The sequence below is a fragment of the Bactrocera latifrons genome, unplaced genomic scaffold (assembly GCF_001853355.1).
Source record: "Bactrocera latifrons isolate USDA-ARS-PBARC rearing strain unplaced genomic scaffold, ASM185335v1 scaffold_416, whole genome shotgun sequence".
NCBI lineage: Eukaryota > Metazoa > Arthropoda > Insecta > Diptera > Tephritidae > Bactrocera > Bactrocera latifrons.
Genome location: NW_017537064.1, coordinates 107,301 through 129,490, shown reverse-complemented (window position 1 = coordinate 129,490; position 22,190 = coordinate 107,301). Strand labels below are relative to the sequence as shown.

Below are 22,190 nucleotides of genomic sequence, written 5' to 3'. Positions count from 1 at the left end.
ACTTTGCTATTCGCTGTGCGAAGTAGTAGTTTTCCTACATTGTCTCGTCATGTTTACATCCGCAATTTCTTTGAATGTATGTAATTGTCTTCCCACGTTTCATTCACACACATTTCCGTTTGACGAATTTGAAACTTGTCTTTTAGTTATTCATTGCACCACCGATGTGACCACAAATTCGTTCAAAATGAAATGTATATATGTATGTATATACTCAAACACATGCATTACATTAATCTTACTTTATTGCTGTCACTCCAGAAATGGCTCCAATGCTCCGCCACCAATCGGAATTATTGGGAAAGTTCACTCGAAATAATTGTACTTACATACATATGTATTTAATAACATGTGAGCGTAGACTCTTTAACGTTGGATACTTACATACATATCTAAGCACATGTACATGTACATACATTCACACAAAGCTATGTGTATGTATTTTATTTTGATATGCTTTGGTTACGAACGCCACTGGAATTTTGAAACGCCTTCAATTCGTTATGAGTTCCACAAATTTGATAGCAGGTTCAATTAAATAAATTCGCCTCTCGATTGTGTTAAATGGATTAAGCTTTAGTTTTACTTGTATGTTTTGAACCTACTCCGCTGAAAATATTTATTTATATTTTTATAACAACATATTTATAAGACATACTTACACACTCTCGTATTTATAGTGCCTGCAATGACCTAAGGCTATATATTATGCTGATAATTACGACAATGTCTCAAACAGTGGCAACGACCGTTGTCAACAATAGCAAAGTGTATTCCTTACTACAATTCTTCTCCACAAAGACCGTTGTATTAAGTTTCTGCCTTTTTATACCATTTCTACAAGTGCTCATGCCCTACCCTCAATGGCTGTAATATACCGGCCGGCTTGCTTGCTGATATAGTAGCATGCTGACATAAACGCATACATACCAACACTAACATAAGCCGAGAATATGGCCATGCTTGGTACTTAATAGCTGCGGTATGACATATGCTTCGGCTGCGGGCTGCTTTTCGGGCTCAACAAATTAGCTAATGGCGGTGACTTTGGAAATAGCAATGTAGTCGCTAATCTAAAACTTTATTAGTTCAATTTACTGGAATGTACAAATGTAAGTAGGGCGTATATACACATCTTTATGTATTTGTGTCACTAACACAGTAATGAGAGCAATATTTTTTTTTTTTTTTGGCAACATCAAAATACTGAAATTACTCAGGCGACTTAAACGAAACTTTGTACTGACGCATACAATAATTCAACAAAATTCTTAAAAACGTTCCAGCGATTTCAACAAATTCCAGCTTATGGTTGTTGTAGCAACAGAAAAAATTGCAAAAAATGCTTTTGAGAAATGATGGCGGACGGACATTCTTTAGCGAGTTAAAAATCCGGGCCGTTCCAGTTACATAAGCCGACAGTTTTAAAAATGACGTCGATGATTATTTCTATTTAGACCTTGAAAATGTGCCATTTGGCAAGGAAACACTATCAATATTTAAATTCCTTTATGCACACATAAAAAATTTCCACAGTTAAAAAAAAACTATTAAACTTCCTATCCGCTGTAAGCTAAATAATGATATGACTTCCTCATGTTTAATGTTTTCAATTTTTTTGTTTTATTATTATATGTAAACGTAATACATTTAATTAATATTTAGAAGACAATAAATCTATTTCTTATTATTTTTTGTTACACTTTGATTTATGGTTTATGCACTTGTTTCTATTATTTTATATTATTTTGTTGCGATTGCATTGTTTAATTTTATTTATACCGCTCACAAATTTTAGGTCATTATACATTGTTCATTGTTGCTGGGTGTTGTAAATACCACGATATAATGAAAAATTTTAATTTTAATTTAGCGGGTTTTAAGTCTTTACCATTTCAATCATTTATCCAAATGATTTTGTTGTTAATTAATATTTTTGCATTTAACCTTTTTTGCAACTTTTCATTAAATTTATACAATTGTTCATAATGCTAGAAAACATTAAATTTTTTATCAAATAATTTATCAATGAAAAGTGGTAACTAACGGATTTTTATATTTTGATTGTTTGGTGAAGGGCTCGTTGGTCTAGTAATCGCAATATGCATTTCATTTCGTCATGGATAATATTCTGATCTCTTGATGTAAGGTGGTTCAACTACATAATGTATGAGTACGATAATCTGATTACTAATGATTTTTCATTATTTATAGGGCACATGGGAATCGTTTTGTCTTTCTGACAGTGCTATTACATTATTTCTATATAAACATTAATAAATGGAAAAAAATGAAATTGATAGAAGAGACTAGCAATAAATGTGCTGGTCTGGTCTATATGAATTGTACATACAACTATGTGCCTTAAATGGCAAAAATTCTTATTTTCTCAACATTTCCGTTTCTTTTATATTTCCAATAATTTATGTTTTAGTTATTTGCTTGGCATTTCCTTTGCTTAGGTTTCTTTTTTTAAGTCAAAACGGTTATTTCAACTATTACGATTTGGCCTACGCATTTCAGTTATGGCTAATAATATATTACTTTTAACATAAAATACATATTTTTTACGATGAAATTTAAAGAACATCTATGAATAAAGTGGAAATTTAAGTTTTGGAGCAATTATAATCGGAGGTATTAAATGATTATGAAAAACTCACAACCGTAGAATCATTTTGTGTGAAAATAAAATATAACATATTTACCCCGATTTGTTTATGCCTTAAAGAAAGAGTGTGAGAAATCGTTTTGACTTTACTGATACCGTAATATACATACATATCATTCATATTAACTTACAAGCGTGTTAATTCAAAACTATACGTTTCTTTTTTTCTTAGTTATAGATATTTTGTAAATTTGTAAAATAGTAGCAAAGTAGTATCTTTGTAAATTGTATAAACGGTTTGAATGATTTTGACAATGCGGCTTATTTGTTTTCTTACTGCTTTACTTTCACATGGAGTTTCACTTAAATGACATTAAATGTTTGCGCTTAGACTTGCCGTTTGGTTTCATATAAAAAGTTTAATTTTAAGATAAAATAATACAAACTTATTTCATTTTAATACAACAAAATAAACTTGGCATTTCAAAATTTCGCCTAAATTGAATATAATTTTTTATTAATTTTTTGTTTGTCTATCATCATTACAAGTACATATGTATGTATTCCAGTTTTTATTTCTATATGTATATCTAAAGAGACAGCGAGAAGGATAGCGGACTTTAGAAAACCCCCACATATAACAGCAATGTTTTTCGCAATTTTATCCTTGGTACTCAAACATTTTTTTATCCTCACTATTTGTTTATTTATTTGTTTCAATCAATACCATATCTTTTATATATTTGTTTTAAAATTGTAGTCTTATAGCAGAACACATAAGGATTTTTTAGGTTTCTTCTGTTTCTTCTCGGGTGACTTTTTATTGATCTGCCTGACCAGATCATAGAAAATATCATTGACATTTACTTTAGCTTTGGCTGATGTTTCCATGAAGGCGCAGTTAAATTGTGTAGCCAGACTTTTACCCAGTTCTTTTCCTACCACGCGCTCATCTTCCAAATCGCATTTGTTACCTACTAGCACCATTGGTACGTCATCTGTATCTTTCACACGCAATATTTGTTCTCGCAAATCTTGCAGATCATTGAATGTTGATTGTGCTGTTATCGAATATACGAGAACAAAGCCTTGGCCATTTTTCATGTAGAGATCACGCATAGCAGTAAATTGTTCTGTACCAGCCGTGTCCAGTATTTCCAACATGCATTGTTGCCCATCCACTTCCACCTGTTTGCGATAACTGTCCTCAATTGTGGGATCATATTTTTCTACGAATATACCTTGCACGAACTGCACGGTCAGTGCCGATTTGCCTACACCTCCGCTACCCAAGACAACAATTTTATATTCACGCATATTGTCAGTGAAGGGGTGGACGTATTACTTGGTTTTTTATGTTTACTGAATAAGGAATAAAACGACAATTTATATATGGTCTTTCACTACAAGTGATAACGTAATTACGTATTTCCTTTGTTGGCGTAAACGCTTTATGTTGGTGGATTTACACTGATTTTATGCTATTGCGATCAACAATTTAAGCTACTTCTCTTTTAGCGAGTTATTGCCGTAGCTTTTTCTTGTAGTGTCTATTGTAATTTTGGATATGCCCGTTTTTCGTTACTGAACTTTGTTTCTTTTTAATGATCTTGCTTTTTTTCACTTAGCTCGTTTAGTTATCACTTTTTCGGATTATTTTTTCTTCTTTATTGGAAACCCAAAACTGGAAGCACTATCCAAAATGTAACAACTATTTTATCATGCAAAGAAGAAAAAAAATAAGGGTGTGAATTAATTAAACAAATTTGTTTCTGGATGTTCAATTAATAAACTCACAATCTCTATTTTAGGCTCAACTTCAACTTCATCATATTAATATGACTCATTTTGTCCCTTCTATTTTACCTTCTTTCTTCCAGCCGCTGTTGCCGTTGCTGTTGTCGTTAGCGATTACGTTGCGGTTGCACCTCCTCTACAGCTATAACTTCACTCAAATTCCGTGACTGCGCCTCTCTGCACCGTTTCGCTGTTGCTATCAAGCTGAGGCGTTTGTCTGATTTTTCTGCTGCTTCTCCCTATTTGTTCATTCTATGTTTCAACGACCGCCTTTGGTTCTAAATTCACCGTCTTGCTTTCGATTAACTATGGTGTCTAAAAATTCGGTCCAAACTAACGAATCAATTGACCTGCTCCGAATATCGAGCACAAAATGGAATGTGAAGAAACAATTTCTGCGTAGTTTTTAGACAGTTCGGCTTAATTTATCAAGATTTCTCTCCACACACTGTGCCAACGAACCACAATTATATTGGCAACAGTTTAAAAAACAATTATTGTGCAGGATTAAAACTTTTATTGAGAAAAATCACCGAAAACGACCACAAATTTTTCTGTACCTTTGCACGACGCGTCACAACTAGAGCAAGGTTGCAACGGTTAACGACTAGAAAATTGACAGCATAAAAGTAACGAGTAGATAAAGATATCGATAAATTAATCGTCTTATTCAAATTAATCAATAGTTGATAAAAAATCAAATTTTTACACCACTGGAATTTAGTAACTGGTTACTGAAAATTTATTAGTCTATATTTATTGTTCTTTAAAGTTACATCACGGTAGAGGAGGTTACATGCTTATTTTATTATCCTAATATTATTAGTACTTAATTTTTTTTTTTTTAACTTCCACTGTTTACATATGCGTTCTCAATACTTCATTATGAATTATATGTATTTACCATAACTGTCTAAGCGCTAATACGCATTGTAGTAACATTCTAACTAATTATTAATAAAAAAAATATCGGGTGATTTTTTAAGAGCTTGATAACTTTTTTAAAAAAAAAAACGCATAAAATTTGCAAAATCTCATCGGTTCTTTATTTGAAACGTTAGATTGGTTCATGACATTTACTTTTTGAAGATAATTTCATTTAAATGTTGACCGCGGCTGCGTCTTAGGTGGTCCATTCGGAAAGTCCAATTTTGGGCAACTTTTTCGAGCATTTCGGCCGGAATAGCCCGAATTTCTTCGGAAATGTTGTCTTCCAAAGCTGGAATAGTTGCTGGCTTATTTCTGTAGACTTTAGACTTGACGTAGCCCCTGTCTCTTATACACATCTAGATGTGTATAAGAGACAGGTTTAATGTCCAATAAAGTAAACTGAGTGCGAAACTTGGTCACAATCGCATTAATTGTTTGCTCACTTGGTCGATTATGTAGACCATAAATCGGACGTAAAGCGCGAAACACATTTCGAACCGAACACTGATTTTGGTAATAAAATTCAATGATTTGCAAGCGTTGCTCGTTAGTAAGTCTATTCATGATGAAATGTCAAAGCATACTGAGCATCTTTCTCTTTGACACCATGTCTGATATCCCACGTGATCTGTCAAATACTAATGCATGAAAATCCTAACCTCAAAAAAATCACCCGATACTTTAAAATATGTAATATTTCGCACAAGCCCCTGAAAAATGGCCTTTTGATATTATTGTAGTAGCACTAATTGGTTCAATTGCAATGGTATCATTCAATATTCTGATTTCGCGTTGTTTTTGCAAAACATATATTTTAAATTTTATTAAATGAAACGAGTAATTGATTTGCACCTCAAAATATTGTAGATAAATTTATTACATATTATTCACATTTTAAAGGCCTTAAGATTAGCGTATTTTAGTGACCATACCTGCCGCAATGGTGACCCCTCCCACTCGTAACATGAAGCGCCCCAATTCTTTAAAATCCGCATACCGTTCTATGCATATGGGCCTTGTTGTTTCTATTTCTACTAAAGCACACGTGTTATTACCGAGAACGCGAGGCTTTTTCTTGATAGTTTCTCCAGTGCTTTTATGTAATTGCGCTTGTAATTTACTAAGAACAGCTGGCTCGATGAGTGACTGATAATGGAACAGCACAGGATAACCAATAGTTATTGGCACTGTAACATTAAACACAAGTATACGAGCCTGGAAACGATTTGTCACCGGAATAGGGTTTTGTGGATCGCAAATAATGGATCCTACAGACACTGTCGACATATCGACTCCAGACAATGTCACTGATACCTGATCTCCTGCAAAAGCATTTGTTTGTGGAATTTCGTCGATTTGTAATGCTTTGGCTTGAGCTTGTTCGCGACTAGCACCAACTAACACACGGTCATTAACGCTAAGTACACCCGTCTCAATACGTCCTGATATACAAAAACCGGAACCGGTGCCCTTATAGATATCGGACACAGACATACGTAAAGGACGGTCTATTGATCTTTCTGGTAGTTTAAAATTATCTATTACACTTAACAAATGTGGTCCTTTGTACCATGCTTTTAAAGCAGGCGCTTGTGCCGGTTTTGATAAATTTTCACCACTAAGACCCGAACAGGGTATGAATGTAACATCCGATTCTTTGAAGCCAGCTTGCCTTAGAAAAATTTTCAATTTTCCAACAATTTCATCGAATCGTTCTTTTGACCAGTCAACCATGTCTAACTTATTAATAACCACCCCCAATTGATTTACACCTAATGAACGAACAAGTAATGCATGCTCTCGTGTTTGTCCACCTTGTTCAAATCCCGCTTCAAATTCTCCACGCGATGCGTCTACTACCAAGAGAGCAACATCGGCTTGAGTAGCACCAGAAATCATATTTGGTATAAAGTCTTTGTGACCAGGAGCATCCAATAGTGTAACTACTTTTGTCTCGGTCTCTATACGTGAATATCCGACATCCATAGTAATTCCTAAAAGATTCAATTACTTAGTTATCATTTAACAATTAATTTAACATTATGTAACCATACCTCTTGATCGTTCTTCACCGGTTTCATCCAAAACCCATGCGTACATAAAACTTTGTTTACCCATTTTCTTTGATTCTTGTTCATGCTTGTGCATTACTCTTTGTGAAACATATCCGGTATCAACAAGTAAATGGCCCATTAATGTACTTTTACCTATGAAGGATAACAAGAAATCATTTTAGTATATGTTAGTACGATATACCAATAAGTTACTGGAAAATGTGTACTTACCTGCATCCACATGCCCAATGACAATCATGTGAAAATGAGCCTTTTGTTCTCCTCTTTCCTGAGCGTAAAGTTTTTGAGCATCGCGCTGAGCTTGTTCTTTAGATATCTTAATGGATACTACCGTTTTATTCATATCTTCATCTATAGGGGTATTCCTTCCAGACACGGCTGGTGACAGTTGCTGCTGTGGCGAATTAACTTCAAAACCACGGCGTATGTCCCTTTCACTTAATGGTTGGGCAGTGACTTTGATTGTAGGTGGTATATTTATGCTGGGAGGTACTTCACGATCAGGTGTTTTTTGTTTTGTTGCAGACGACGTAGTGGGCTGTAGCGTTTGATTTTTTGACGTGCTACTCCCACTAACGGCTTTATGCCGCTTAGGTTTGCTGTCACATTCATTATTTAGAATATCGTCGAGTATTTTTGTTATATCAAAACCGAAATTAATTGAAGTTTCTACGATTCGTCGTTCCGATATTTGATCTCCAACAACGTTGCGTACTTCATCAATGCAAGATGTAAGCTTCGCTTTGTCAACATCATTTAATATTGGCATTTGAAAATTATCTGAGTCTCGTCGATCTTTCTCATAAGTGAAACTATCTTCCAATGTTTCCTCCTCCTCTTCAATATCTTTATTATTTTTAATAAAGGCCGACATACTGTGTTGGCCACGAGCTCTGTCATATAGCCATTGCGCATCTGTTGGCGATATGCAACTATCGTCATCAACAGATGTGCCGTAGACATCGTCGTAACCTAAAATTAATTAAATTCAAAGTGAATTGGTTCACAACAAATAAATTTAGTTTAACACCATACTTACCATCATACTCGTCGTTGTAATCCATAGCCCGCACTATTCTGTGTCGCGACATTGTGATGCAAGTCTTTTATTACTCAGTCACTATTAAAATTTCACAATATCTTCTGTGTCAAGCAACAATAAATAATTAAAAAAATTTGTGAAATTTTGCCATCACATCGAAAACAAATCTAAAATCGAATACCTGCAGAATTATTGGCATGCTACACAGCTGACAGATAATAGTGTTGCCGGTTGATTTGACACAGAGTTGCATAAGCTTTTCTAAACCGGGCCGGCTGGAAAAATTGTAACAATAATATAGTGTAAGAACTTCTAAATTGTATAAAATTGGGATTTCTCGGTATAATTGGTTCGTTTAGCTTTAAATTCAATAAAAGCTGACTTTTCGACTTACTTAGTAAAAGTGTGTCAACAGAAATGAAAAATTAGCATTTAGTAAGCTGAATCAAAAAATGCAAAAGTCAGCTAATAAGCTTATTTTCGTCTTTTCGTAGTTTCATTATTGCTTGCAAATAGATAAGATATAATTCATGGCTTGTGCACACTCTTTTTGGTCGCGCAGTTTATATTCACTGTCAGTTGCATTTCATCTTTCACATCAATTCGTTATTGAAGTCGAATCTTTGCAACAAAAGCAAACGAGGAATTGGTGTTGTCGCAAGTATATTTTATTCGATATTTTTTATCAACCATTTAAAAGTGACGAAAATAATTAAGTAACCTTCTGTAATAAAAAAAAATTGTGCGTGAGTTTCATTTTCTGGTTGAAAAGTACCGATTGTTATATGAAAAAACATATCTTCAGAAAGATGCATATGCTGGAAAAATTTAAGAGTACATAAATTTCAAAGTGGAAAGGAATTGAAGAAAAAGAAAGATGTGCTGAAGATTAAATACAAGAAGTAAATACACAGATTTTTGCAAAATAAATCAAGTATTTTATTTTAAAATGCTAAATATTTATATAAACTATAAATGGTGAAATAAATAGTGATGTCAAGTGCAATAAAAGTGGTTTATTCTTGTCCCCAATAAAAAGGATAAAATAAGAGATTTCACTAAAGGTGTGTAAAATCGTTTCAGTGCTGATTGGTTTAAATCCAAATTAGCCAAGTAATCAAATAATCACGGTTGTCATAAAGCTGTTATATTTGTGCTCAGCTTATCAAAATTTTTTGCAATAATTAAATATAATGCAGAACAGTAGTAATTCCAATCGTCAAGGCAAAGAGAAACGTTTCTCTATCCACGATGCATTTGAAGAGGAGACAGACGAGGCAATACGGGTATATGGTTCCACCGTGATATCAACACCTATGCGGGCAAAACAACGTTCAACCGATGATGTATCCATTCGCATTCAGGATCCAAAGTAAGTGGATATACATATATGAACATATGTATGTACATAAAGTAAAATTTATAGTACAAAGTATGTACAAGATGAAATAATAATGCTGCAGAATCAACATTAACATTAAGCTTAGAGCAGTAAATCTTATCAACCAATTTATAATACATGTACAAACAAAAATTATATTATTTAATCATATGTCGCACAAATTACGTTTTAAATTCAAATGTATTTCTCTAATTTCCAATTCATAATAGTTGTATTTTTTTGTTGTTGTCAATTTTGATCGCAGTTCAAAGATTACTTCTAAGTAGTCAAATAATTGATTAGCATGACTGCGTTATATTAAGCAATGGTGGGGGAATATAAATTAATAAAATGATCTTACAAAACCCGCACCATTCCCAAGTGTGTGGTTTTTACTTTAATTATTTTAATTATAGACAAACATTTGTCACTAATGCTCACGGGTTGTCATGTATTAATTTATCATAAAAATAAGTAGATAAGTAAATTATAATTAAACACTTTGAAGACCATATCTTCAATTTTTTCTATTTGTTTGGCAAAATATATATGTATATACATATGTATGTATACATATATATACAATGTATATAAGTATACATATATTATATAATAATTGTACTTTGCTCTAAATGATGCGAGGCATCACTAGCGAACATCCATTCATTGTGCCAATAGCACACGAGTTTAGTCTTCACGATTGCCTGTAATCGCTTGCCAACGTCAACGTCACCATGGGTTTGAATGTGAAAACGGTAGTCCGCATAAATGTCCCAAGTGACCATCCGGCGGGTTCACTCACATTTACGCTTTTACAATGGCAATACAATGCAAATGAAGCAATTATAACGAAAAATAGCCACAGAAAAGTATGAAACTATAAATACGTACATAGGCAACTGAAATAAAATGAATTAAGAAAGCAAAAAATCAAAAATGTGTCAATGATTCGTTAATTGTTACATACATTTGCGCTTGTCGCTCTAAATGTCAATATGATTGTTTTCAATTGTTTTGTAAATATTTTCGTTACCGATTTGCCGGCGGGGAAAATAGCAATTACAACAATAGAAGTGGTTTCATTGTGCCATGCAGCATAGTATTATTTATTTCAATTTATTTTTGTATTTCATATTACACCGCTGTTATATTTTCCGCTGTTGTATTCAATGAACTGCATTACTAATTTTATCACAGTTGCTTGCGTTGCTGCGAGTTTAAACCGCTATTTACACACCCAGTGGGAAATACATATAATTCCAATTGAACTTCTTAGCTTTTAGAGTAACTGCGTTCATTACAATTTTTTTTTTTTTTTTTTTTTTTTTTTTGTAATGAAACAGTTGGGCATTTTCCAGAGATACAAACAGTACAAATAATTTTCAATTTTTAGTTAACAGAAAATTCAAAACAATTTATTATTCATAAATTTGTTGGTAAAACTTGTTCCTTTGATGATACACAAAAAGTAAAAGCCGGTTTGGTATTTCCGCAGAGTACCCATTTTCAAATGTTTGTAAACAAACAGCTTATTTATAGTTTGATAAGACGCGTGTGATGGAAATAAAATAGTTCAAATGGTATCAATTTGATAAGGCGATAAATATGAGTAACACACGTGGTGATAATGAAAAAATTCAAAGTCTAATCAACAAGTAAGAAAGTCGATTGTTACTGTGTTTATTATTGTAGAGCGGATAATATTAAAATTAAACACAATTATAGCAGAGTGGGATGGTGAATTCTACAATATTGAATATGTGAATATCGCTTTATTATCTAAAAAAAAAAGTTAGGTAAACTTAAAGCTCAATTAAAAAATCCTATATCTCAACTGCTGTATACAAATGTCTTTTTTTCTTCGATAGTCGCACTTTGAATAGCACCATTGCACAACTGGACTGTTCCAGTTACCGCACGCGACCCCAATCGATATTGATCGTACATTCATATATATATATGTACATACGTTTGTAGATAGCATGAGCCGCATTTAAAATGTATGTACATTCGTACTGGCTTGTAAACCCGATTATTACTCACAGATTTATTATCCCATTACAAGTTGTATTATTTAACGTTGGTATGTACGAATATATACATATATACACACATTTGTATTTAGTTAACGCTACAACTACAAATATTTTTGCTGTTACATTTTTCAAATTTGCAAGTAAAATTATTAGAGTATTACAATTTAATTACAAAATAGCCTGACTAAGACTTGTTTTTGCATTTTTCTGTTTAAAAAAAATCGATTTACAAATGCATTTAAACTTTGACTGCTTATTTTTGTATGTAGTAAAATACCGCACTGTTTGATCAGTCAGAATTCCAATATGAAATATTGACATTCAGCATCTTGTTGTATTATCATGTATATTCAGTGCACATACATACATGCACGTACGTGGGTAGCCCTAAGGGCTCTTACTGATTCGAACACGGTCAAGAAATCAAGATATGACATACATACAGACATACTTAGTCTTGCTATAAATTCTATTACAAAGTAAAAATTCACAGAAAAAAGTACCTTTATTATTTATAATAAATTGTATGCCGAAACCTCCTTGAAAAAAATATGTCAAGGAAAATGGATATTTCGACCAGATTCATTAAAAGACTTATTTGAGAAGATCTCCACATGAAAGTCGATCAACTGGTTAATTATCGCGGTCATAAAAAGTTGGCTATCATCGATCTATACGGATCTCCATTGACAGTAGCAGTGGCACCAGTTTCACTTGCAACGAAGGACGAAGCGATGATTCCACCGAACCAAAAACCACACCAAACTGTCACTTTAGGTGTATGTAATGGTTGTGCATGAATAATTTGTTGATTTTCTCCACCAGAATCGACAATATTTTTTATTCAGAGCCCCACTCAGATGAAAATGAGACTCATCGTAGAAGATGATTTTTCAATTCACTAAGTTTACGGTGGTCCAATGGCTTCAGTTCTTGAGTGAGAACAATTTTATACGGATTCAAACCCAAATCCTTTCCTTGCTGCTGTTATAGTTTGATGGGGAGTTTCCTGTAAAGAAGCAGTTAAAACTGGAACAAAAGTGTAACAGCAGTATTAGGGTGCTTTAAAAAAATTTTGAATTTTTTTTCAACTCTTGCCCCCTCAAATGTTAGTGATTAACAAAAAAAAAACATCCTCCCTCAAGACAGGCGCTGCAGTTTAAATCTAAGTGGTCGCTTTTTTTAAGATTTTATTCATTTTACATATAAATTTTTGTTTCTCAAAAATAACCATCACATATTCAGAAAGTTGGCTTTTCAAACTTTAAAAATTCCCCCGACAAAGTTTGATTATTTTAATTAAACGTTTCATTCAATAAAATTAAATTGAGGTGTTTCAAAGGTACTCATTAAGAAAACATGAAACTGGACAAATCTTCATATCCACATATAACTCACTCCCTATGACATCGAATAAAAAAATATTATTTTATTCAGCTTCCTTAAGTTTAAGCCAATTAAATTGCAAATATGAAATTAATACGTAAGGCGAAAATGTGAATTAATAATTTTATTTCCATATCATGCCAATTGTTGTTGTTGACTTAAAGCAATTATTAATGATTTGTTCACATCTATATGTACATACATACATATGTATGTGCAATTATGACCGTCTCCATAGAAATGTGCTAATTATTGATATTATATGTACATTGATAGATTAATGTGTTAATACGCTTAAACTGTTAAACAAACAAACACTTGTTAGATCTATATAAATTCGTAAACATACATACATACATACATATGTACGTGTTAATTATGAAGAGGCAAACTTGTTTAGCTTATTGCAAATAAACTAGCGGCAGATCGATTCTTAAATCAATATTTGCTGATAACGTTAAGCTCTGGCTCAACTGTTATTTAATGAAGTGACGATCATTAAAATATCCAATAAATGTGACAGATGACTTACACTTTTGTCGTATGCATTATCTGTCTGTATATATTTACACTTTGATGAGCAAAATATTTTTTGCAACGGCAAAACTTGGTAAAATTAAAGAATGAATACGAGGGGGTCTCAATTTGTCATTTCTGTTAAATATATATATCTAAAAACAAAAAAAGTAATTGAAAGTAAATAATTACTTAATCGGCTTGTTTTACATTGTACGAAACAAAATCCACGGTAATGATTTTCGGCGAAAACACGTTTTTTTTTTGTAATCAGTTTGCAATCGTTCATTCCTCATTTACGGGATATTAAGGCATAAAAATGTCTGGAAAATCCTTGGGATAAATAGAGGGAGCCGTTTATATATATACATACATATAAGACAGCATGGTTAGCACATCTCTCTTTTATGCTTGCATATAAATTCCTTAACTTAAATGTCTTCAATTGACTCAAAACGGTTTCCACGGAGCGGTCGTTTGAGTTTGCTGAAGAGCCAGAAGTCTCATTAAGCTAAAAATTTGGCGGAAAAACTCACGAAGAATCAATGCAGTTTGCGACGGTGCATTATCGTGGTGCAAAAATCAAGAGTTGGTGGCCCATAATGTGCCCTTGTTGACAGTTTGGCTGGTCGGAAGATACTCGGAGTGCACCGATAATAGAAGAAATAGTTTCAAGACTCATCGCCGAAAAACATTGTTTCACAGACATTAACGCGACGTTGCTTTTTGGAAAAATTGAGCGATTTTGGCAATAATCGTGTTTTCACTTTCCTTAGGGCCAAATGATCTTTCAAAATGGTTTTCACTGCTCCTTCCGATATTCCAACGTTACTAGTAAAGCCTCTGACTATTAATCGTCGATTCTCAAGCACCAATTCCTTTATTTTAATGACGTATTGATCATCAATTGATGTTGACGACCTTCCTTGACGTGGTTCGTCGTCAACGCTCTCTCGACCCTCTTCGAATAATTTGTACCAATTAAAAATACTTGCTCGCGACAAACAATTATCACCGAAAGCCTTTTTCAACATTCTGCAAGTTTCGGCACCAGAATTGCGATAACTAACTCAGTGAGTACGTCTGAAGCAATTTCACAAATAAGATGGTAGGGAAAAGTTCATAGGCGCCGATATAAAAATGGGCTAATATAAGACCGCTCATCTCGAGGCAAAATCCTATATCACAAAAAGTTCTCGACCAACGTCCAAAAGCGCCCAGATGACAAACATGTTGACCTGAGTCCCTATGACTGATGTTTTACCGAAAATATCGATCAATCTCTAAGATAAACAATATAACTTCGAAACCGTCTTTTTTGGTAATAGTGTGCCCTGGTGCTAAAAATGTATAAAGTCGAGTCATGCGTTCCCCTAACCTCCAACTTATAACGCATGGATTGCTCAATCTGTGAGTTGTCTTACAAATCAAATCATTAAAACATAACCTTCATCACTTTAATTCCGTCTATCTTGTAACCAATAACAACAGCAACAACAATGTCAGCCTCGTATTCCAACGCATAAAACTTTTGCCAACAGGTGCTACTTCGGACGAGTATAAAATTGAGAAGTAAAGTCCTTTCCTGACGAACAAAAACTGAACTCTATAAGTCACTCATTATTCCCGTCATGCTGCAAGGGTCAGAGGCATGAACGATGACAACATCGGATGAGTCGACGTTCTGGAGAGAAAGGTTCTACGGAATATTTATCCAGTGCACATTGGCCGCGATGGAACGAGTGAGATATGCGACGACATTGGCATAGCGAATTAAGAGACAGTTGCTATGCTGGCTAAGTCATGTCGTCCAAATGGACGAAAATACTCAAACTCTGAAAGTATGCGACGCATTAAGAGCCGGGGGAAGCAGAGGAAGTGGAATGCAAATCCACTCCGTTGAAAGATCAGATCGAGAAGTACCTGGCTTCGCTTGGAATCTCCAATTGGCATCACATTGCCAAAAAAAAGAAGAGCATTTTTGCTGTAACTGCAAAGACCACCTTCAAGGACATGGCTTCAATTAACAATTTACAATAATATATACTAAAAGCTACCGATTTGCAAAACAAACAATACGCCAAAATGACGAGAGCCCATGCAGACTGTGAGCTATTGTGTCCAAAATAAATATACAAATACATAAAATGAATTATGTTGTGCCGTGGCTAAACTAAATATTTTTTTACTATATTTATCGACGTCTGAGGGTGCCTAAATTACTTTTATTACTTACTCACTATACTCGTAAAGCTTTTTACGTTATTATATTTTGTTGAATTATTCATTCTCCCCATTCATTGTCATTGGCTTGCCTCAGGTGAATTCATATATATGTACATACATATGTGCTGTCATACACAAGCATAGCGCACTTTTAGGTCTTCAGTTTCATTTAAGCACCTTTCGTTTGTTATGTGAACCCCCCCTTATATTAAACTGCTCATCAATTGCCCCGGTTATTTGTGGTAAAATGCGGTAATATTGTACGTTTGTACATACATACATACATATGTATGTCATTAATGTGAAATAACGCTGGCTTGTCTAGGCGAATGAGTTTTCATCTCTCCACAACCTTATGTCAGTTTTCAAAATTACGTAATTTGTAACAACAGCTAATATGGGGAAAATCGACTGCACACTTAGTTAGGCGCAGAGTTTGAATGAACATTTGATAATTAAAAGGTTTTGGGGATTAGAGTTGGATAACATTATTCGTGAAGATCTTATTTATATTATGTGGGCTGCTTGTTTTTTTTTATCAATTTAGACAAAAGAGCTTACTATGTATAACATTTTCACTAACACATTTATTACCCGATATCATACATATTATTAGCTTGTTAAAAAAGTCCTGCGGTATTTTTTTATTGAATTTTCAATTGTTCATAACATTTTTTTTGATGACTCATGCCCAGCCCAGACCGATGCTACAGCTGCTACTATGTCGGTCTCTTTCGACCAATTCAGCGATTTTATCGCAATTTTCGACGACAGGCCTTCCGGAGCGTGGCGCATCTTCGACCACCTCTACACCAGAAACCATCGTTTTGCGGTGGAAATGGAAACTGTATCGGGTCCATAAACTGCACAAATGCATTTTTGCCTTTATTGTAGTAGTACTGTAAAATATGCCGTATTTTCTCTTTATTTTGCTCCATGTTTGCGACGCTATAACTCACGAACGAATTAAAAGAAACGACAATCAATCAAATACATATTAGCGCGTGAAATGAGCTTTCCAAAAAGGTATAGCATGACCCGATGCGACGAATAAAACTAGAACTACGCGCTCTCAGCGCCAACTAGCGAAAATACCGCAAGACTTTTTTGACAACCTAATATATTAACAGAAAGACAAAGATAATATCAAATTAGTAATGTCCACGCACCAAATTTTAAAACGAATAACAGCGATTCGTGTGTGGGCGACAATTCCGTCTCCTCCTCTGAGTGGAAAGAAAAATGTTTCCATGATTTATGTTGTTGTAATGGTAATCTGGTCCWCGTTCGAATGGCATGGTTCAGATATGGTATTTAGATGTTTCAACTGTAGGTTCAGGAAATATGCTGTTTCCACGGGGTCGAACCATAGGGAGAGGGGTGAAAGATGTATGGGATTAGTTGGGCATGCAAAGAGTGGTTAGTGTTATATGGGGACTACTTGCATGCTGGGTCCAATGATGATTTATTTATAATCTCAATCAGTCTCGGACTGAGGTATGAGGTACGACTAGACGCATTTTACATCGAGATCTTAAACTCAAAGCGTACGAAATAAAGTTTGTGTAAAAACTCGAGCTTTCCAAGCGACATCGCTTCGCTCTATGCGCTCTTGAAAAGTTCCAAGAAGACCCGATGTTTTCGAGCCAAATTTTGTTTAGTGTTGAGGCTCATTTCTGGCTCAATGGTTATGTAAACAAGCACCTGAAGACATTCCAGAGCTGCCATTTCATCTAGAAAAAACAATGGTTTATTGTGGTTTGTAAGCCGGTGGAATCATAGGTTCATATTTATTCAAAAAAGATGCCGGTGTAAACGTCTATGGCGACCATTAACGCGTCATGATAACCGACTATATGATACCTGCAATTGAAGCTCATGATCTCTGATCCTTTTGTCTTCAACATGACGGCGTCACTTCACACACATCGCATCAATCAATGGATTCATTGAGAGAACACATCGATGAGCCGATACTTTCACATTTTGAGTCGGTCGATTGGCCACCAAGGTCGTGTGATATCACACCGTTAGACTTTTTCCTATGGAAATATGTAATGCCTTAAGTCGCCGACAATGCCGCTTCAATTTAGGTCTTGGAGCAAAACATCACGCCTGTCATTCGCCAGTTATCAGTCTAAATGCTCGAACGAGTTATCGAAAATTGGACTCAACGGATAGACCATCTGAGACGTAGTCGAGCCAAAGAATGTTCTTTCGATTGATAATAAACTATCCCCATTAGATTTGAGGTTTCTGTGTTTTTTCTTTAAAAAATAGGGAACTTCAAAATGGAGCACCCTTTATAAAAAATTCAGTATTATAGCTTTATTGCAGTCGAAATTAACGTATTTCTTTTTTATACTCTGAACAGGGTATATTAAGTTTGTCACGAAGTTTGTAGAAGGAAGGAAGCCAAGAAGGAAGCGTCGGAGACCCTGTAAAGTATATACCATATATACATAAATGATCAGTATGTTGAGCTGAGTCTGTCCGTTCGTCTGGCTGTATATTTACAAACTAGTCCCTCAGTTTTTAAGATATCGTTTTGAAATTTTACAAACGTCATTTTCTCTTCAAGAAGTTGCTCATATGTCGGAACTGCCGATATCGGACCACTATAACGTATAGCTGCCATACAAACTGAATGATCGGAATCAAATTCTTGTATGAAAAACTTTCATATTTGACAAGATATATTCACGAAATTCGGTACAGATTATTTTCTAAAACAGCAATGTAATCTCCGAAGAAATTGTTCAGATCGGCTCACTATAGCATATAGCTGCCATACAAACCGAACGATCGGAATTAAGGGCTTGTATGGAAAACTTTCGAATTTGACGTGGTATCTTCACGAAATTTGACATGGATTACTGCTTAAGGTAGAAATATAATCTCCGAAAAAAATTTTCAGATCGAATTACTATAGCACATAGCTTCCGTATAAACTGATACCATAGATACTAAATGAAATGCACCTCTGAAGAGTATATTAGCTTCGGTGTAGCCAAAGTTAAATTTTTTCTTGTTTTTCATTTTTTTCTAAATATAACCCAGCTAATTGTTCGACACTCTCGAAGAACTTTTCCTGTGAGAGCAAGCGACCCTCTCAAAAGTTTATTAAAAGTACGGTTATACTGAACAAGTAAGAGATTTTATTATAATAATAGTTTATTTGAAAAATTTAAATTTACCAAATTTAGAGCAGCTAGAATTCTGGACTTTCCTCCCGCTATCACGTTACATAAGTAGTTGGAGAAACATTTTGCGTTCGAGTATAAAAATACGATGTAATTCAACGGAAGCTTGTGGAAGCATTAAGCCAAATTTAGAGGCTCACGCTCTTTTTAAAGTATGCCACATCTGCTTTTTACTATTATATAATGTACATATGTACAAGTATACATATATAAGCTTTTTATATTTGAATTAAATATTTACGGCGATATCATACAAATAATTATATATACTAAATGTATTGAATGAAATCAAACACACTTGTCATGTAGGGATAGTTTACAGTAAAATTATTTATCGCCATATATGTTTCTTAACATATATATATTTATATATATATATATATATATGCATATATGTATATGTGCATGCTACTTATATAAGAATAATTCTACGGTTATGACAACAGAATGCGAAATTTCACAGTTTCTATCAAAACNATATATGCATATATGTATATGTGCATGCTACTTATATAAGAATAATTCTACGGTTATGACAACAGAATGCGAAATTTCACAGTTTCTATCAAAACTTACAAATTGCGTTTATTTCCGGGCGAGTAAAAGAATACAATAAGAAAACCATATAAATAAAATAAATAAGGTAAGGTGGCTGCTCGATAAGTAAAATGCTCAAATGCAGAAAAAAGCATACAAAGAGTCGCACTTAGCTTAGCAGTCAATCGAGCAACGATTAAGTAGTCAGACTTGCAACTAAATACAAAATTGCATATGTGTGCGTGCATTATACACCGCGGAAGGAAGGTGGAGCGTGCCAAGACGCCGCCACTAGACATCCGATATGTGGAACGTGCGATTATTTATGCGCTTGTCTGTACCGGTGTATGTGACTTTGTATCTAAAAATAATAAACTGCTTATTATATATTCATATGTATTTACATACCCTTTAGGAAATGCGACTGATTTCACTGGAGAGCTTCTTCATAATAGATTTGCCTTGTGCACACCTTTGCTTTCTTTAGATTACTATTTTAAAGCAAAGCTGATAAAATAAACACGCGATGGACACTTGGCAAAGCTGAACTTATGTAAATTTTTTCCCTTACCTTTTTTATATACTTTCGTTGTATAAATTGAAATTTTCCGAAACAATTTAAAATAAATACGAGAGCTATCTATGCGAGGCGAATGCAATTGCTATGCATATTGGCTATGCATTCGACGGGCGCTGCCATCGTTTGATCTGTCATGCATGACGTGTGCTGTATTTATGGCTGCTGGCCAATCAAATAGCCAAGAATGTAAACAATCTGCCAGACAAGTATTCGGAGTATACATGATAAATATATATGTATATGGATATATTAGGGTGGTATAAAAAACAAAAAGGAATATGTTTTCCGCTTCGTACTCTGAAAAATAGGTTCTTAAATCATGTATGTATATAACGCGGTTTTCAATAAGAGCGTTTTTTAAGTAAAAAAAAAAAGTCGATGCTGCTACAATTACACGTTCGATATTCGTACGAAGTTCATCAATCGTCGCTGGCTTGTTGACATAGACCACAGGCTTGACATAGCCCCACACGACATAACCTTACGGCGTCAAATCGCACGACCGAGGCGGCCAACTGACTGGACCATTTCATCAGATAACACATTGACCAATATTTGGTTTTCAATAAATCGATTGTCATGTTGGAACCACGTATTGTCCAAGTCCATAACATTGTATTCGTGTCAAAAACATTCGGTTATCAACCAGCAATAGCGATTCCGATTCACAGTAACGTGTCGGTCTTGATCATCACTAAAGAAGTACAACCCAGTGACGCAGCCGGCCCATAAATCCCACCAAACTGTAACTTTTTCGGAATGCAATGGTAATTCATGGAGTACGTGTGGATTGCTGCCTAACCACTAACGCATATTTTGCTTATTAACGAAGCCATTCAGCCAGAAATGAGTCTCATCGCTGAAGATGATTTTTCGGTGAAAATCAGGATGATTTTCAAGTTCGAACATAAGACGATTCTGGTGGTCAAGCGATTTCAGTTCTTGCGCCAATGGGTTCTTGTAAGGATGTATTCCAAGATCTTTTCGAAAAAATCGTCACAGAGATGCCCAACGCTTGAGAAGGATTTGTGAGTCACTGATGTGAGTCTTCCTCAATTCATGCGCTAGCGGCAGCAATATTCTCGACACTACGACCACTTCATTGTCTCACTGGCACGAGAACATTTTGTACTGGGACTGTAAATTAAAATTTGTCCACTAGACGCTCAAATGTTGATCTACCAGGACGATTATGACGATCATAACTTGGACGTAGCGCTTTTAAAGTTGAGGCCACTGACTGCGAATTTCAGTAGTTAATTTTAATAATTTTAACTCGTTGTTGAATTCTATATCTTTCCATGATGAAACGACAAACCTTACTAAAGAGAAATGTCAAAAGAGCGGGAAAAAGTATGGCGTCGTTTGCTGTTTCTATCGGTCTACTTTTTATAGCGTCCCTATGGAAAAGGCTTTACAATGGGTCAGGCGGCCATGGCTAAATTAACTCAGTTTCTAGAGTCACCTATGTTTCTTCCTGGGTGTTACAAACTTTGTGTTAAACTTAGTATATCCAGCTCAGGGTATAAAAACAAGAGATCAGAAGAAATGTCTGTTCTTTATATACTATGAGCGTTTTTTGTTTTGAATATATAGTATTATAACGATTGTTTCTTTATATGTCTTTTTGGACCTCTCTGCTGGATTTTTTTCGAGACAACCGCAACGAACACTTGCCAAAATATTTTTTAAAACATATTTTGGAAAACCCTTATTTTTAATTTTCAAACCACATTTTATATATATATATCTGTCTCTTATACACATCTAGATGTGTATAAGAGACAGTAGATATATGAAGTGCGTGCAGTTAAACCTGTAAAAGAACAAAGAATATATGCATATATGTATATGTGCATGCTACTTATAT

The 22,190-nt window shown here is 34.4% G+C and overlaps 3 protein-coding genes across 4 annotated transcripts in view; 1 reads left to right on the top strand and 2 right to left on the bottom strand.

Moving 5' to 3' along the window:
- Positions 1 to 3,180: 3,180 nt before the first annotated feature.
- On the bottom strand, positions 3,181 to 5,004 carry LOC108972690 (ras-like protein 3). Of its 2 annotated transcripts, XM_018939402.1 has the most exons (3): positions 4,478 to 5,004; positions 4,037 to 4,322; positions 3,181 to 3,973 (listed from the first exon to the last, which is right to left on the bottom strand). In XM_018939402.1, exon 3 carries the CDS (start codon positions 3,926 to 3,928, stop codon positions 3,374 to 3,376), a length of 555 nt encoding a protein of 184 aa, XP_018794947.1. In that variant the 5' UTR covers positions 3,929 to 3,973; positions 4,037 to 4,322; positions 4,478 to 5,004; the 3' UTR covers positions 3,181 to 3,373. The 2 variants fall into 2 exon arrangements, with proteins under 2 accessions (XP_018794947.1, XP_018794946.1); XM_018939401.1 differs by having other exon boundaries at positions 3,181 to 4,322; positions 4,409 to 5,004.
- A 1,175-nt stretch (positions 5,005 to 6,179) lies between these two features.
- Positions 6,180 to 8,669, bottom strand: LOC108972685 (HBS1-like protein). The gene is made up of 4 exons (XM_018939390.1): positions 8,453 to 8,669; positions 7,624 to 8,385; positions 7,393 to 7,545; positions 6,180 to 7,332 (listed from the first exon to the last, which is right to left on the bottom strand). Exons 1-4 carry the CDS (start codon positions 8,502 to 8,504, stop codon positions 6,248 to 6,250), a joined length of 2,052 nt encoding a protein of 683 aa, XP_018794935.1. The 5' UTR covers positions 8,505 to 8,669; the 3' UTR covers positions 6,180 to 6,247.
- A 384-nt stretch (positions 8,670 to 9,053) lies between these two features.
- LOC108972695 (transmembrane protein 134) overlaps positions 9,054 to 22,190 on the top strand; it is a 28,877-nt gene continuing 15,740 nt past the window's right edge. The window contains exon 1 of the mRNA XM_018939411.1: positions 9,054 to 9,827. Coding sequence (XP_018794956.1) covers positions 9,649 to 9,827 — 179 coding nt within the window. The 5' untranslated portion in view covers positions 9,054 to 9,648. The remainder of the gene's footprint in view (positions 9,828 to 22,190) is intronic.